The 16,647-nt window shown below is 43.8% G+C and overlaps 1 protein-coding gene across 1 annotated transcript in view; it reads right to left on the bottom strand.

Annotated features, from left to right (window-relative positions):
• Window positions 1-44: 44 nt before the first annotated feature.
• Window positions 45-16,647, bottom strand: part of ADAM17 (ADAM metallopeptidase domain 17) — a 55,364-nt gene continuing 38,761 nt past the window's right edge. Inside the window, exons 12-19 of the mRNA XM_046660543.1 lie at window positions 11,248-11,447; window positions 10,229-10,332; window positions 8,103-8,237; window positions 6,150-6,280; window positions 4,958-5,036; window positions 4,103-4,191; window positions 2,368-2,418; window positions 45-1,828 (exon numbers count right to left, since the gene is read on the bottom strand). Coding sequence (XP_046516499.1) covers window positions 1,478-1,828; window positions 2,368-2,418; window positions 4,103-4,191; window positions 4,958-5,036; window positions 6,150-6,280; window positions 8,103-8,237; window positions 10,229-10,332; window positions 11,248-11,447 — 1,140 coding nt within the window. The 3' untranslated portion in view covers window positions 45-1,477. The remainder of the gene's footprint in view (window positions 1,829-2,367; window positions 2,419-4,102; window positions 4,192-4,957; window positions 5,037-6,149; window positions 6,281-8,102; window positions 8,238-10,228; window positions 10,333-11,247; window positions 11,448-16,647) is intronic.

The following is a 16,647-nucleotide window of genomic DNA, read 5'->3' as shown; positions in this document are numbered from 1 at the left end:
GGAAAAAAACGTAAAGACAGTTTTGTTTTTTAAAAAGTCACAATTTTATAAAAAATGTTTCTTACATCCAGCTGGGAACTGTTTCACTCTCACACGTACACCCACACACCCCACTCACCTTAATCAGATTCCAAAAGTGAAACTAAAATATAAGAATATTGTGACTAGTTAAAAGACAGCAAATACCACAAGGTACAAGTTCAAGTATTAGTGTAACAGGTATCTGTGTAACAAACGTCCTCAGGAAAAAGACGCTATGTCACAGGTTTGGTTGATTACCCTTGAAGTTCACAAGTTCTCGCAGTTAAAATGTGTTGGCTGGTGAGCACATTTCAGTACTTAGGGGGAAAAAGGTTTTAATTATAATTTTCAGGAAATCGGAATTCATGCTGATGAATTTTATCCTTCACACAGTAAATGCAGACGTCCAGAATCCTGAAGCACGAAAGCAAGAATAATGCAGATGTTCACTTGCGGGGCCACAGAAAGGGTTTTTAAGAATCAGTCTGTGCGGGGACAGAGCCCCAGGCCCAAGGGAGGCAGCACTCTCCCCAACACCCCCCCAGCCAGCACGGCAGACCCCGGCCCATTGAAAACCACCCGTTCTTCTGGTGAGATAAACGATCAACGTACCCTCTTGGCCACTAGTGTTTCAAAAGAGGCGACCGTACACTCTTGGTTTGAAGCGGTTTAGGTTTTGTGAATGGTGAATTTAAGAGCATGGCTACAGTATTAGAGATACATGAAGATACATACAAAACACAGGAAACTGCCCAGCAAATCAGGGCCTTAAGCAGTTGGCAGGATTCTGTAAATTCAATTTGGCTACTATTTGTAACCCTCACTATAAGTTAGAATGTTTTAATTCTGGAAAGTATGAATTTTAGAATTAAGAAGAAACTGATTACTCCAAATTATTCCTAAATTTAGATGTGTGAATCTCCCTGGTGCTAAAAGCTCCAAGAAATAACCTAGAAACAGAACACACCTTTTGGAGATAACATACAACTCTATTTTATCTCCTTTGTCTTTACTTGAAGGCAAAAAATAAATAAATCCATTCTGTGTTCCAGTTGTCCTCACAAGTAACTGCTAAATGCCTCATTATATTCAGCCGGTCATTACAGTGTATAAAAAAGAAAAAATTGATCATCTCCCTAATCAGTGCTATTATCAATATAAAAGGTTAATTTACAAAAACATAAATATTCATAACCTAATCCAGCTGTATTTTATGCTTTTGCACCACAGGTTGAAGGATGTTTTAAAGATCAAAAAAACTAAAACCTGAAAGCCTCAAAATAAGCTAGATTCCACCTCAGCTCTCCAAAAGGAAAAGGGCCGACCCACACAAGTGTTCCATACGAGAAGGAAGTCCGAACACGCGAGCAGCAGCTGCTGAGCTGAGTGATTTTAGGTCAGATCTATAGAAATACGTTGCACACTAGAGTCAGAGAGCTTAGGACCGCTCCCTCACCTAGCACTCTGTTTCTTTGCTGTCAACACGACTCTGACGCTGCAGCTTAAAGGACGAGGCCTTTTCACTTCTCGTCACAGGACGGTCCGTGAGATCCTCAAACGACTTGGCAGCTGTGCTGCTATTTGGGAAGGGGTCCTTCTCAAAGCCGTCCTCATCCACATGTGAGTCTGTGCTGGGGTCCTCCTGGATGGTGTCCATCCGCTGGTGGTCCAGTTTCGGAGCCACAGGCACCGAAGGGATCACGGGGGCGGGCTGCAGGGGCTGCAGGCGGCCTGGGGTCTGGGGGGCGGGAAAGGGCTTGATGATGCGAACCGATGCTGAATCCATGCTGCTGAGCATTTCGACATTCTGGAAAGACACGCAAGTCAAAGGTGAATCACAGGTCCCACAGCTCTGCCCTGACCACGCAGATGTCTTCCGAGGTCGGCGCTGAGCCCTGCTGCAAGGAGCGCCCTCAACCTCGAAGTGACTCAGTCAGCTTTCACATGTCCTGACAACTTGCCATTTGAAGACCCAAAACAGAACTCATAAGAAACAGCCCTATCAAGTTACGTTCCCAAGACAGGAACAGATCTCAAATATTACACTAAGTCAGTCATGCCGAGCAGCCAAGTCGCTCACAGCTGGGGGGGGCACAGCAGCACCCCTTTGCTTAAATCTCCATCTGGGCAACAGAGCTGCAGGCAACAAGTTCATTGCCACTGTTGTCACAAGAATGTACCTTAATATCAGACCTAGATCGTCCTGCTGCAGTGACCTTCCACCAGCCAAAGAAGGCACAGCTGCAAAGGCTGGCGGGTCTTGCTGGGGTGGCCAGCTGAAGGTCTCTGCCTAGTAGGGTCTCAAAGTGCGACTGACAATGACGCTCTTCCGTGCTGTATACTTACACTGGGGTGAAACAGAGACAGAGACTCGTACTGCTTATCCAGTTTCTTATCCTAGGAAGAAAAGCAGCACAGGGAAAACGGTCATTCGTACAAACAATTCAGTTTGTGAAAATGCGCTTTCCTTACAGGCTCCTCCTATTATTAACTGAAGAACTAACTTAGAACTTGAGAGGCAGAAAGTAGGAGCAGGGCCAGTAGATGAGAATGAATTTCTTACGTAAGCTTTAAAGAGCTCTGCCACCAGCCTAGAAGTGTTTCTTTTGCACAGGAAGGAATCATGTTTTTTGGCGTTAAGGAAATAGACACGGCTGAGTGCTATCTTTCTGACATTCCCTCGTGGGCAGGAGAATAGAGCATCTCCCTGTGTGCTCAGTGGTCAGACCCTGTCCAGACCCTGGGGACACAGGGTCCTGCTGACCAGGAGGGCAGCTGGTGGGAAGGCTCAGAGGGCCATGCTTGCAGTCTCAGCCGGCACTGGCCGCAAACTGTCCCAGAGTTACTATGGCCCAAACGTAAGAGGAACAGGGTCTCAAGTCCCTCCATCACACATCTGCAGAAAGCTGAACACGTAGTTCTGTCTGCTGCCTGGTCCCTGCCATATAACAGATGACAAGGGGCATGGCAGGAGGCCGAGCCCAAGAATCTAGGCCAGGCTTCCAGTCCGGCTGCCCTGAATATATTCTCTGGTCACAAAAAAGCCACTGCCCTGCCTCCTGCAGCAGCTTTGCTTGGAAATCGAGGATCAGGCCTCATGGTCCACAACCGTAACTTCCACTGTAACTTTCACTCAGGTGAAAGCATCTGTAATGAACAGCACTGTCGGCCGCTGGCTGAAGCTTCAGCCCTGTGGCCTTTAACACAGCTTTGCTTTAGCAGAACTGCCCCCTAGAGAGCTTCCTCCCCGTGCTCATCATGCTCACCACCCCGAGGAAAAGCCGCTCAGTGAGACGGCCCAGGCAAGAGAAGGCAGCGGGAAAGGAGCGGAGGCAGAGGCAGTGAAGATCCCGCGAGTCCGCTGAGCTGGAACTTCCCAAGCACTCACATGAGGGGCATTGTGCGAGAGTTTCAGAGAACAAGCGTGGAAGCCCGGGTCTGATTCCTCATCTCTACAGCAGACAAATCCTCATTTTCCCACAGAAGCAAGGGGAATAGATTTTTGAGAAAATTTTTGAAAAAGGGCCCCAAGTTTATAAACTACCTGGAGGTCCTCAGACACAGCCCAATTCAACTTGTTAGCTGTTACTCATTTTGAACAAGAATCAAAAAGATTGCTCACTTATTAATCGGAAGGCCCTGAATACCCTATACGGTAATGCCAAGAATCTCTGTGGCACAGGGCACCATCTTTGGAATGCTGACATTTGATATTTGCTCTATTATAACAAAATCAGCCTGAAAATGCTCATTTAGAAGCTTCCCTTATCAGAGGTCCTAGACAAATCCAGTTAGTCTCCTGTGCTTAGAAGTACAAAATTCCTCAGAAATTATACATGAGAAAAAAACATCCACACACAAAGAGTAAATTCTTCTAAAAGACTGTTAGAAAAACAAAAGACCATTAGATTTTTTTTTTTTTTACATTTTTTTAAATCCTTGGGATAACACCAAAAAAGTGTCACTGGAAACATCAGATCAGATTTTGCTAAGAACAGATTTCATATTTTCTAAAGGTTATATGGTTGGAGTTGCTCAAAATTTTAATAAAATGTTTCATTACTTAAAAATTGTGACTTACCACACAATGGACAAGAATGCTGAAAGGAATCCAAAATATCAAGGAGAAAACCAGGACGGAACCTACGATGTTGTCTGCTAAAAACTTTCCTGTAACAATTCCAAACAGTGAATGTCTTGATCAAGTACTTTAGAAATCTAAAATTAAACGTTCTTAGTGTATTACCATTGGGTCAAATGCCACAGATCGCCGGCTAGATAAACTGACGCAGTACTGAAAGGAGTGTCTACGCCACCTACGCTAGATCTAACCACCTCCCCACGCCATGGTGCTTTTCCAGAAATAGCCCTGATACACTTGTCGAGAAGAACAGATTAAATCACAGGGTGCTCACCAGGACCCCTGAAGTAATGGTGTCAATGGACGATCAACAGAAGGCTACTACTAGTAGCAATGCGTACGACGACAGTGTTGTTACTATCTGGGTATTACTTTTGTGACTAAACTCTAAATTATGTACCCTAGAGGACACAATACGTCCTTGCTTCTGCAAAATCTGAGGCCCACTTTTAAATAAATGATTCTTACATCAAACAAGATTCAGATTTACAGTCTATAGGACTGAACCACACTTAGGCTGTCACGTGTTCATTTTTTAGTGAAGAAGGAAGCCAATATTTTGACTCAGTATTGACTTTCCTTGTCTGAAAATCTGGGCATCATCCTAGACAGGAGCAGACCTATAATGGGTCCATTTTATTTTAGCCAACAAAGCTATTTCAAAACAGAAGCAGTTACTATTTCCATCCTCTACCCCAGGATCAGAGGATATCAAGTCTGACACCACACTTTTCTAACGTCATCACCAAAGTCAGCTAATTTCTAAGCAAATAATTACCTGGGGAAATCACCTACCAAAAGTATTGATGCTCAGTTGGTCAATGAAGTCCCAAAATCGCTCAATGACGTCCTGTACTCGTTTCTCACATTTGCCCTATGAACAGAAAACGGGCAGCATTACTCCCAAAAGCAATGCATTTAGAAGTAATGTGGCTTTATAAAAATAATTGATATGAAAAGGGCTTCATTAAAACCAAACATCTAGAGGACCCATCTTTGACTGAGGGCAATAATTTAAGTGTAATGAGTACCTAAGAAAGTAGGATACACTGTCATTGACACTTCCACAATTAGTCAGTTTTTATAAGTGAACTTAGAATTACCAGGAGACAAAATTCGAGAAAACCAGTTTGTTAAAGATGGGGCATTCCAGTCAGGACACACTGATCACACACACACACAAAGTGGACAGGAAGAACACCGCCAGCCCGCCTGGAGCAGCCTCTCTAACCCTGACATCCTCTTCCACGACTGCCTCAATCCCACTTTGTTGGAAGAGAACAAAAGGGTCTGGCTCAGGTGAGTAAAGTGTTTCTGGGTCTTTCCTATTCAATCAGCACCTGTTTCAGATTCAAAACTTGCAATTCCGCAATCTTAGTCAATTTTATAATTAGCGTGGAAAACCAAACAAGACTCACCACCTAAAACCAATCAACTTTACCAAAAAGTCCCCCCAAGGCCCTGCCCAGTCTCTGGACCCAGGGCCCCTGCTCTGGAGGGAGTGTGCTCCAGGCTCCCAAGAGCACCTGGCCTCTCCCTCTCAGGCACCCACACACACTTAACCAGACTCTGACACGAGAACAAACAGTGGGTCAGAAAGACATGGCAGGGGGCCGGCCCCGGGGCCGAGTGGTTAGGTTCCTGCGCTCTGCTGTGGCGGCCCAGGGTTTCACTGGGTTGGATCCTGGGCGCAGACATGACACCACTCATCAAGCCATGCTGAGGTGGCGTCCCACATGCCACAACTAGAGGGACCCACAACTAAAATATACAACTATGTACTGGGAGGATTTGGGGAGAAAAAGCAGGAAAAAAAAATTGGCAACAGTTGTTAGCCCAGGTGCCAATCTTTAAAAAAAAAAAAAAAAAGACAGACATAGCAGCATTTGGGTTTTGATTTCCTTCTATTTGCTAAATCAAGTATTTACAATATAAAAACTTCCCATCTGGCTGTTACAGAAAAAGCTGTACATAAATAAATACTCACATTCATGTCACAAAATCCTACTGTACAAGGCTTTCCTTTCCTCAAAAACAGGTTCTTTTGTTCAGCGTCAACGTAGGGCACACAGCGGCCTGAGGGGTCCCTGCAGCACACCTTGCACGAGTTGTCGGTTTCTGAAACACAGAATGTGACTGACAGCTGGAGTTTCTTAGCCACACGCCTCTCCTCTTTCCCTTCTCATCTCCCTACCGTGCTCCCAAAGGGGAAGAAATTGCACTCGTGTTTTTTTCTTTTTTCTTTTTTGAGTAAGATTAGCCCTGAGCTAACATCTGCCACCAATCCTCCTCTTTTTGCTGAGGAAGACTGGCCCTGAGCTAACATCCGTGCCCATCTTCCTCTACTTTATATGCGGATGCCTGCCACAGTGCGGCTTGACAAGCAGCGCCGTGTCTGTATCTGCGATCCAAACCGGCAAACCCCGGGCCGTAGAAGTGGAACATGCCCTCTTAACCACTGCGCCACCGGGCCAGCCCCTGCACTTGTGTTTTATTTCAATAGTTAATACTACCCATATCACTCCTAAGAAATAACTTTTGAGTTCACGCTCCTCAGCTCTCAGAGAGGGCAACGTAAAAACAATTTACACAGAAAGTTTCCTTTCTTTAATAGATTAAAAGCCAAATTATTCTATTTCAAATCCTTCATAATGCTTAATGTTTCCCTTTGTCCCAAGATTCTTACTACACTGCTGATTTCAATCCTTGGCTTCTGAGTTTCAAGTACACCCTGGGGAGCCGAGGCTCCAGCGAGAGCCACCACGGCTGGGACAGAACTGCCGCGCTGCCGGTGAGGAACTGAGGGGCCTGCCGCAGCCTACACACAACCACCCTCGATCAAGACCAACCTCCGCCAGCTCAGGGGGCAACAGGAAACGGGAGGGCATCAAATGAGCCCTCTGGCACACAGGAACGGAAATGCCCAGAAGCCCACTGGCAGTGTGACTCAGGGGGCAGTCTTTACTGACCAGGGAATGTCCATATTTATATGTCGGAGAAACTGAAATCAACTAGAACACAAAAAATGAGCAAAACCACCTTAAACGGAAAACAAAATCCTTTCCATGCGCATTCATTTATCAAGCATTTCCTGGGCATTTACTATGTGCCTTCCAGGGACACAAGCCTCCTGCCACTCAATCACTGATCTGGCATCCACTGTGTTATCTTCATTTACGTGTTACTCCACCGGGAAGGGCCACCCACTCCACTGACTGCACAGATGGTAGGTTCCCAACCCCACAGTTTTGATTCTGGGGTTTTTGTTTGGAAAGCAACAGAATTCTCTCTGAGATGGGGTGGGAAGCTCAGAGCCCAGTCAGTCCCTGAGGCCCCTTCCTCTATGCTCTACGTGGACCCAGGGGTTCCAAAGATAGTGTGGAAACCTGAGGATGAATGTCTGAGAGGCCAGAATGATGTCACCAACCATCACTAAGTGAGGCCCCTGCCCCAGGCATGTGGCAGGGAGCAGAGGGCAGCAGGCCTAGCACTGCCGAAGATGGCAAACCTCATGACAGTAGTCAGATCCTGGGCTGAGCTCTCTCTGGCTGGAGTCTTAAAGGAGCGTGTCCTAGTTCACTGCCAGTGGCATTCAGACAGCTCCTCCTGCTTTCATGGAGTGTATGACATGGGGGAAGGAAGGTGAGGACAAACCTCCACCTGCCCACAACCACAACACAACCTCCCCCCCGACCCCTAAGCCTGCCACATGGTCTGCAAACACAGCAAGAAGGAAGAGCAACAGGACAGTTTCCACAGACACAGTGGAGGAGCCAGGATCTGAATCCAGAGAGGTCTGTGTCCACACTGCTGGGTTCTCACCACTGCCCTGAGCAGCAGTGAGCAGCTGACACTGCCGAGCCCCCAAGTGGAGGGAGGGAGCCCGGCAGACACAGGCCGTCTCCCCTGCCGCAAGAACGCGGCACAGCCATGCGCTCACCGTTACACGCACAGGACTCCAGCTGCTGCTCCCTCTCACAGAAGGGAACACACTTCCCGTCTTTACACTTGCCAAGATCCAAGCACACGGTGTCATCTGCAGCATTTCCGGGTGGGGGGCATTCACTGCTGTTCCCTGGAAGCACACAGCGAGCATGCAGGTCACGACGAGTCACAGCCACCAGTTCTGGGGCGAGCTGCACCGATTCTCACAAAGGGGAGCACCTTGCCTCCAGAGTAGGCAAACCCACAGACAGAGCACGTAGATTAAGGTACAGGTTTCTTTTTGAGGGGATGAAAACGTTCTAAAGTTGACTGTGGTGGTGTTTGCACAAATGTGAACACATTAAAAACGACTGAAGTGTACACTTTAAATGGGGGAATGGTCAGGTATGTCAATTATATCTCACTAACGCTGTTACAACCAAAGCAGACAGGAAGACAGAAAAAGGTAAGAACACAGATATAGCAGACAAAGAGGAACACAAAAAATAGGATGGCAAACTGAATATTAAATAAAACAATTTAAGTCAAAAAACCCCACAAGGGTCAAAAAGGAACAGTATACACTGGTAAAGGAATAGCAGATGAAGAAGACGGAGAGCCCACGTCCAGTAACGTACCTACTAATGCAGCTCTGAAATGTCTAAGGACAACTGACGGAACCACAGAAGATCCGGCCAATTAACACAGGCGGTTTAAAGATGAGCTCCAGATGGATTAAAGCCCAAAATGTAACAGGTAAGACTATGAAGCTAATAGAAGCAGCTGTGGAAAATATCTTTGTAACCATCCACAATTCAAAAAAATAGACACACATACCACAAAATGACAGACTTGATTACATTAAAATGAAAGATTATTGCTCCAAGAAGGACAACAGCTAGGATGAAGGTATATGCAATGTTCACACTAAACTGATTATTATACAAGAATTCCTCCAAATCAATAATAACAAAAAGACATGAAACCCAATTTTTAAAAATGGACCAAATCACAGCAACGTGGATGGACCTCGAGAGTATTATGTTAAGCAAAATAAGCCAGTCAGAGAAAGATGAACTCTATATGACTCCACTCATAGGTGGAAGTTAGTATATTGACAAGGAGATCTGATCGGTGGTTACCAGGGAAAAGGGGGGATTGGGGGAGGGCACAAAGGGGGAAGTGGTGTACCCACAACATGACTAACAAAAATGTACAACTGAAATCTCACAAGGTTGTAATCTATCATAACATTAATAAAAAAAATTTTTAAAATAAAAAAAAAAATGGACCAAATATATGAACTAGCTATTCACAAAAGAAGAAATCTGAATAGCTAACAAATATAAACAGATGTTCAAGAAAAATGTAAATAAGGATGAGAAATAACTTTAAACTCACCAGACTGGTAAAAAATAAGACAAGTGGATAATAGAGAGTGTTGACAAGAATGTCAGAATACAAGAACCCACAGGCACTAACGGTGGCACCGACAAACCAGTGCTCCTGTCCTAGAGCCCACTGGAGTGCCTCCCTCCGCAACTAAGCAACTCCACTCCGCCATGTGCACCCAGGACACCCTGACAGCACCCAAAGGATATGTATGAGGGTGTGTGACGCACACAGTCCTATCCGCGACAAAGGGAATCCAAGCAGCTATCGCATGGTGAACAGAGAAGCAGAATACAGTAAACCACATGTGCCAAACTAGGAGGTGGATCCAGACACAGAGAGAGACAGAACAAAAGAGATGATCTGTAAAAGCAGGGCATTCACTTTAAAAGACTTCTAAGGCAGAAAGATCATTTTAACATGTTAAAATCACACCTATACACAAAAGAACACATTATCTTTCAAGGATAGATACACACCCACGCAAATATTCAACACATGAGAAGAGATCCTATGAGGGAAAGGAGAATGGAAGTGATGGGAGTGAGGTGAATGAGAGCGGAAGAAATGAGAAGAAACAATCATGGGTCCTGCAGAGACCAAAGACAAGTGTGCCACAAACTAAGAGCGCAATCAACTCCACACTTGAGGTAAAAAAGGGTTGTTTTTATCTGAACAAAACATAATCTTGCTTTCAAACACACACACACGTGAGCCAAGTATTCACAGAGAGCTGACAGGAGGGCATACCTGTGCAGTACGACACGCCTTTGCAGGTGGCGTTAATGGCCTCCTGGCACTTCTTCTGGGCAGTCTCGAACTGACAGTTTTTACAGCAAGGACTGTTCCTGTCACTGAAGAAGAGCAGACAGGGACAGTTCAAGTCACACGACAGCCCACAGCAAACAGTATAGTCACATAACAGGGCCCTGAAGCTGCAAGGGAAGGTCTCCCGGCCGGGCCGCCACTCCTCATAACCAGACTTCCCAGGTGCTAGGGCCACCTGCGTGCTCTCCATGTGCCCTTCCTAACGTGCAGTCAGGCAGCAGCAGTGCAGAGAGCAAGCAGAGCGGTCCAACAGACTGGGCTTTAAAACATCTTCATGTCCTTGGTTTACATTAATTGAACACAGTAATTAAAAAAAAAAAAAAGACACAGGCCTGTAAGGCAATCAACGGATAGGACACTAGGCAGCCGGAGCCCACTCCCTATCAGTATTTACGATACTAGTATGCACGGTATCCGGTTAAATCCGCTGTTCACCGTAAACTAGCTCTCCCCTCTACTTCCAAGCCAGGCACTGGTCTATCCGTGGACATGAAAATGCAGATATAGGCACCTTCTAATCTGTACGCTGCCTCCTCCACATTTAGTTTATGTCATTAAACAGTATTCTACAAACTATGCTATTGCATGGATACACAACAATTCATTTATATCCCAGGACCGTCATTTTGATTACTTCCAATATTTCATTATTATAAAAGAACATAGCCATAGACAGCCTGTTAAATCATATTTTGTACATCTCTGTTTCCTCAGGAAAGATTCTTTAAACTGTGACATCACTGTATCAAAGAATATGCAAGATTTAGGATTTTGTTACATAATGTCAAACTGCTTTCCAGAAAACTTTTTTCTTGCTACAAAGGGCAAAATGGAAGACGCAAAACACACACACGACGTGCGCACACACACCCTCTAATTGATTCTAAAACCCCTGCGTTTCCAATGTGCTGTCACCTGGAGCCCTTGTTGGCATCTCTCACCTGCACTGCACACCCGGCTTCAACGTGCAGTCGCTGTTGCAACAGGTGTCGTTGTTCAGGTACATGATGCCAGGATCGCACTCCTCTCCTTCGTCTACTCGGGAGTTCCCACACACTTTGTTGCTGCGTTCTTGAAAACACTCCTGAGCCTTACTTTCAATGGTCTTATAGATGGACTGCTTACTGCAGTTTGAAAACATCTTAGGAGAAAAAAGGCCACAGGGGGCCCAAAATAACGTAAAAATTCATTCCCATGTAGTGTTTCTGTTGCTTCTCTAGGGACAAACTCTTAATGTGAAAGCCACAGTCTTGTGGGACCAAGCCCTTAACCTGTGGGACTCGAAGCTATCTCTGGCAAGAGGGTGTCAGAATTGAGTTAACCTGTAGGACACCCAGCTGGTGTCGCAGAGAATCGCTTGGTATGGAGAAAAACCTCCACACGTTTGGTGACCAGCAGCGTCAGAAGTGAAGTGTGCTGTGTGAATTGTAAAGGAGACACAAAGACAGACACAGTAGCGAGAATGACGTTTCCCCCACAGAAGAAGGAAAAACTGGGTAGTTTTCGTTACCACCCTCCAAAGGTGCTGGGAGCACTGAACCAGACATCAAGAGGATGACTTTCAGAATGATATCAAAGACCTCATCAACCCAAACAGAGATACTAACTGAACTTTTAAAAAGGGATCCCCCATTGTATTTTTATAGTAAAGATGTTTAAGGGGCCTGGTTATTTTTAGTCTAGGCCTCAGGCAGTGTTTTGCTGGATTTATTCACTAGCATTAGAGGCTCATGAACTCAATTTTCTCGGTTCATTCTGGAGATCAGGTGCTAAAGAATTCAACTCACACTGAACCGCTAAGACAACCTCTTCATTAAGTTAGCAGTCACACCCCCAGCAGCTGGACCCCCGAAGAGGGCTAAGGGAACGTGACCCCGTGACCTCTCGGTTTCGTGCCTCTGCACTCCCTGAAGACCCCTGCCTTCTCTGCGCGCCCCCTCCACACCCACCTCTCCCCACCAATCCGCCTTCCTAAGAGCTCACAATCTCCAAAGCAGTCTGCTCACAGCAAGGCCCGGGGCATGTCACTTCTGGCAGCTTATCTGGTGGAAGGTGCCAGGCCCTGTCTTTACAGGTCAAGGAACCAGCTTATTTTTGTCCTGCAGACCTTTTTAACTAGTTAAAAACGTTTTTATTAAGGAATTCATTTAAAATGTAGATTAGAAGATGTCCAATATCTTTTTACAAGGGAACTGCTACTTGAGTAAACCAAACTATGAGAAACCACACTAAATATCATGTGCTCAGGACAAAATAAATAGATGGATAAACTGCTCTTCAGTGACAGACTAGGAGCTCCAGAAAGACATGGCTCTGGCCAGGCTCCATTCTCATTAGCAAGTTCGCACATCAGGAAAATTTCACTGGGGAGAACTTGTAAGCTGAAGAGTGTGCAGGGTAAACAGTTCCCCCGAAGTACTGCCACCATAAGCTCATAACCCAGAACAAGTGTCTCCCAACTAGAGCGGCACCGTCCGATGTGGCAGCCACTAGCCCTAGGCGGCTGTTTAAATTTCTTTTTCCTCGCCACATTTCACAACTTTTTATTACAGAAATGGTCACATACCTATGAAGCAGACAGAATGGTACTGGAAATGCCCACAGGCCCCTGACCAGCTTCAACTGAGGGCTTCAGGGCTCATCTATATCCTCATCACTCTCCCTCTGCTCCCACAGTCTTTTTGGTGGTGTTTTTTTTGTTTGTTTTTATTAAGGTTATGATAGTTAACAACCTTGTGAAATTATAGTTGTGCATCATTATTAGTCATGTTGTAGGTACACCACTTCACCCTAGTGCCCTCCCCCCATCCCCCTTTCCCCTGGCAACCACCGATCAGTTCTCTTTGTCCATATGTTAACTACCACCTATGAGTGGAGTCATACAGAGTTCGTCTTTCTCTGTCTGGCTTATTTCACTCAACATAATACCCTCAAGGTCTATCCATGTTGTTGTGAATGGGACAACCTTGTCCTTTTTCATGGCTGAGTACTATTCCATTGTATATATATATATACCACATCTTCTTTATCCAATCATCAGTTGCTGGGCACTTAGGTTGGTTCCGTGATGTGGCTATTGTGACTAATGCTGCGATGAACATAGGGGTGCATGGGACTTTTAGAATTGCTGATTTCAGGTTCTTATGATAGATACCCAGCAGTGGGATGGCTGGGTCATAAGGTATTTCTATTCTTAACTTTTTGAGGAATCTCCACACTGTTTTCCATAGTGGCTGCACCAGTTTGCATTCCCACCAACAGTGTATGAGGGTTCCCTTTTCTCCACAGCCTCTCCAACATTTGTCACTCTTGGTTTTGGATATTTTTGCCATTCTAACAGGTGTAAGGTGATATCTTAGTGTAGTTTTGATTTGCATTTCCCTGATGATTAGTGATGATGAGCATCTTTTCATGTGTCTATTGGCCATCCGTATATCTTCTTTGGAGAAATGTCTGTTCATGTCCCCTGCCCATTTTGTAATTGGGTTGTTTGATTTTTTATTTTTGAGTTGTGTGAGTTCTTTGTATATTATGGAGATTAACCCTTTGTCAGATAAATAACTTGTGAATATTTTTTCCCAATTAGTGGGCTGTTTTTTTGTTTCAATCCTGTTTTCCCTTGCCTTGAAGAAGCTCTTTAGTCTGAAGAAGTCCCATTTGTTTATCCTTTCTATTGTTTCCCTCATGTGAGATTCTTTAGAAAAGATTCTTTAGAAGCTGATGTCAAAGAGTGTACTGCCGATATTCTCTTCTAGAAGACTTATTGTTTCAGGCCTAATCTTTAGGTCTTTGATCCATTTTGAGTTTATTTTAGTGAATGGTGAAAAAGAATGGTTGATTTTCATTCTTTTACATGTGGCTGTCCAGTTTTCCCAGCACCATTTATTGAAGAGACTTTCTTTCCTCCATTGTAGGCCCTCAGCTCCTTTGTCAAAGATTAGCTGTCCATAGATGTGTGGTTTTATTTCTGGGCTTTCAATTCTGTTCCATTGATCTGTGCATCTGTTTTTGTACCAGTACCATGCTGTTTTGATTACTGCAGCTTTGTACTATGTTTTGAAGTCAGGGATTGTGATGCCTCCAGCTTTGTTCTTCTTTCTCAGGATTGCTTTAGCAATTCGGGGTCTTTTGCTGCCCCATATGAATTTTAGGATTCTTTGTTCAATTTCTGTAAAGAATGACATTGGAATTCTGATTGGGATAGCATTGAATCTGTAGATTGCTTTAGGTAGTATGGACATTTTAACTATGTTTATTCTTCCAATCCATGTGCATGGAATGTCTTTCCATCTCTTTATGTTGTTGTCGATTTCTTTCAAGAAGGTCTTGTAGTTTTCATTGCATAGATCTTTCACTTCCTTGGTTAAATTTATCCCAAGGTATTTTATTCTTTTTGTTGCAATGGTGAATGGGATTGAGTTCTTGAGATCTTTTTCTGAAAGTTCATTGTTAGCATATAGAAATGCTACTATTTATGTATGTTGATTTTATACCCTGCAACTTTGCTGTAGTTGTTGATTGTTTCTAATAGTTTTTCTATGGATTCTTTGGGGTTTTCTATATATAAGATCATGTCGTCTGCAAACAGCGAGAGTTTTACTTCTTCGTTGCCTATTTGGATTCCTTTTATTTCTTTTTCCTGCCGAATTGCTCTGGCCAAAACCTCCAGTACTATGTTGAATAAGAGTGGTGAAAGTGGGCACCCTTGTCTTGTTCCTGTTCTGAGAAGGATGGGTTTCAGTTTTTGTCCGTTGAGTATGATGTTGGCTGTGGGTTTGTCATATATGGCCTTTATTATGTTGAGGTACTTTCCTTCTATACCTATTTTATTGAGGGTTTTTATCATAAACAGATGTTGGATTTGTCGAATGCTTTCTCTGCATCTATTGAGATGATCATGTGGTTTTTGTTTCTCATTTTGTTAATGTAGTGAATCACGTTGACTGACTTGCGGATGTTGAACCATCCCTGTGTCCCTGGTATAAATCCCACTTGATCATGGTGTATGATCTTTTTGATGTATTGCTGTATTCGATTTGCCAAAATTTTGTTGAGGATTTTTGCATCTATGTTCATCAGTGATATTGGCCTGTAGTTTTCCTTCTTTGTGTTGTCCTTGTCAGGTTTGGGGATCAGGGTGATGTTGGCTCCATAGAATGTATTAAGGAGTGCTCCATCTTCCTCTATTTTCTGGAATAGTTTGAGAAGGATAGGTATTAAATCTTCTTTGAACGTTTGGTAGAATTCTCCAGAGAAGCCGTCTGGCCCTGGACTCTTATTTTTGGGGAGGTTTTTGATTACTGCTTCTATTTCTTTACTTGTGATTGGCCTATTCAGATTCTCTATTTCTTCCTGATTCAGTTTGGGTAGGTTGTATGAGTCTAGGAATTTATCCATTTCTTCTAGGTTGTTCAATTTGTTGGCATGTAGTTTTTCATAGTATTCTCTTATGAGAATTTCTTCAGTATCTGTTGTGATTTCTCCTCTCTCGTTTCTAATTTTATTTATTTGAGACTTCTCTCTCTTTTTTTTTAGAGAGTCTGGCTACGGGTTTGTCGATTTTGTTAATTTTTTCGAAGAACCCACTCTTTGTTTCATTGATCCTTTCTACTGTCTTTTTGTTTCAATATCATTTACTTCTCTAATTTTTATTATTTCCCTCCTTCTACTGACTTTGGGCTTTATTTGTTCTTCTTTTTCTAATTCCGTTAGGTGTCGTTTGAGGTTGTTTATGTAAGATTTTTCTTGCTTAGTGAGGTGAGCCTGTATTGCAATGAATTTTCCTCTTAGGACTGCCTTTGTCCCAAATCATTTGGTATGGTGTATTTTCATTTTCATTTGTCTCCAGATAATGTTTGATTTCTTCTTTAATTTCTTCAATAATCCATTGTTTGTTCAGTAGCATGTTGTTTAGTCTCCACATTTTTGGCCCTTTCCCAGCTTTATTCTTGCAGTTGATTTCTAGTTTCATAGCATTATGATCAGAAAAGATGCTTGATATTATTTCAACCCTCTTGAACTTACTGATGCTTGCTTTGTTCCCCAAGTATGGTGTATCCTTGAGAATGTTCCACGCGTGCTTGAGAAGAATGTGTAACCTGCTGTTTTTGGATGAAGTGTCCTATATATATCTATTAGGTCCATCTGATCTAATTTTTCATTTAACTCTACAATTTCCTCGTTGATTTTCTGTCTGGATGATCTGTCCATTGGTGTTAATGGGGTGTTGAGGTCCCCTACTATTATTGTATTGCTGTTGATGTCTCCTTTTAGTTTTGTTAATAGTTTCTTTACGAATTTTGGGGCTCCTGTGTTGGATGCGTGTATATATTTATAAGTGT

The sequence above is a fragment of the Equus quagga genome, chromosome 5 (assembly GCF_021613505.1).
Source record: "Equus quagga isolate Etosha38 chromosome 5, UCLA_HA_Equagga_1.0, whole genome shotgun sequence".
NCBI lineage: Eukaryota > Metazoa > Chordata > Mammalia > Perissodactyla > Equidae > Equus > Equus quagga.
Note: the sequence above shows the minus strand (reverse complement) of the source record. Positions and strands in the feature narration are given on the sequence as shown.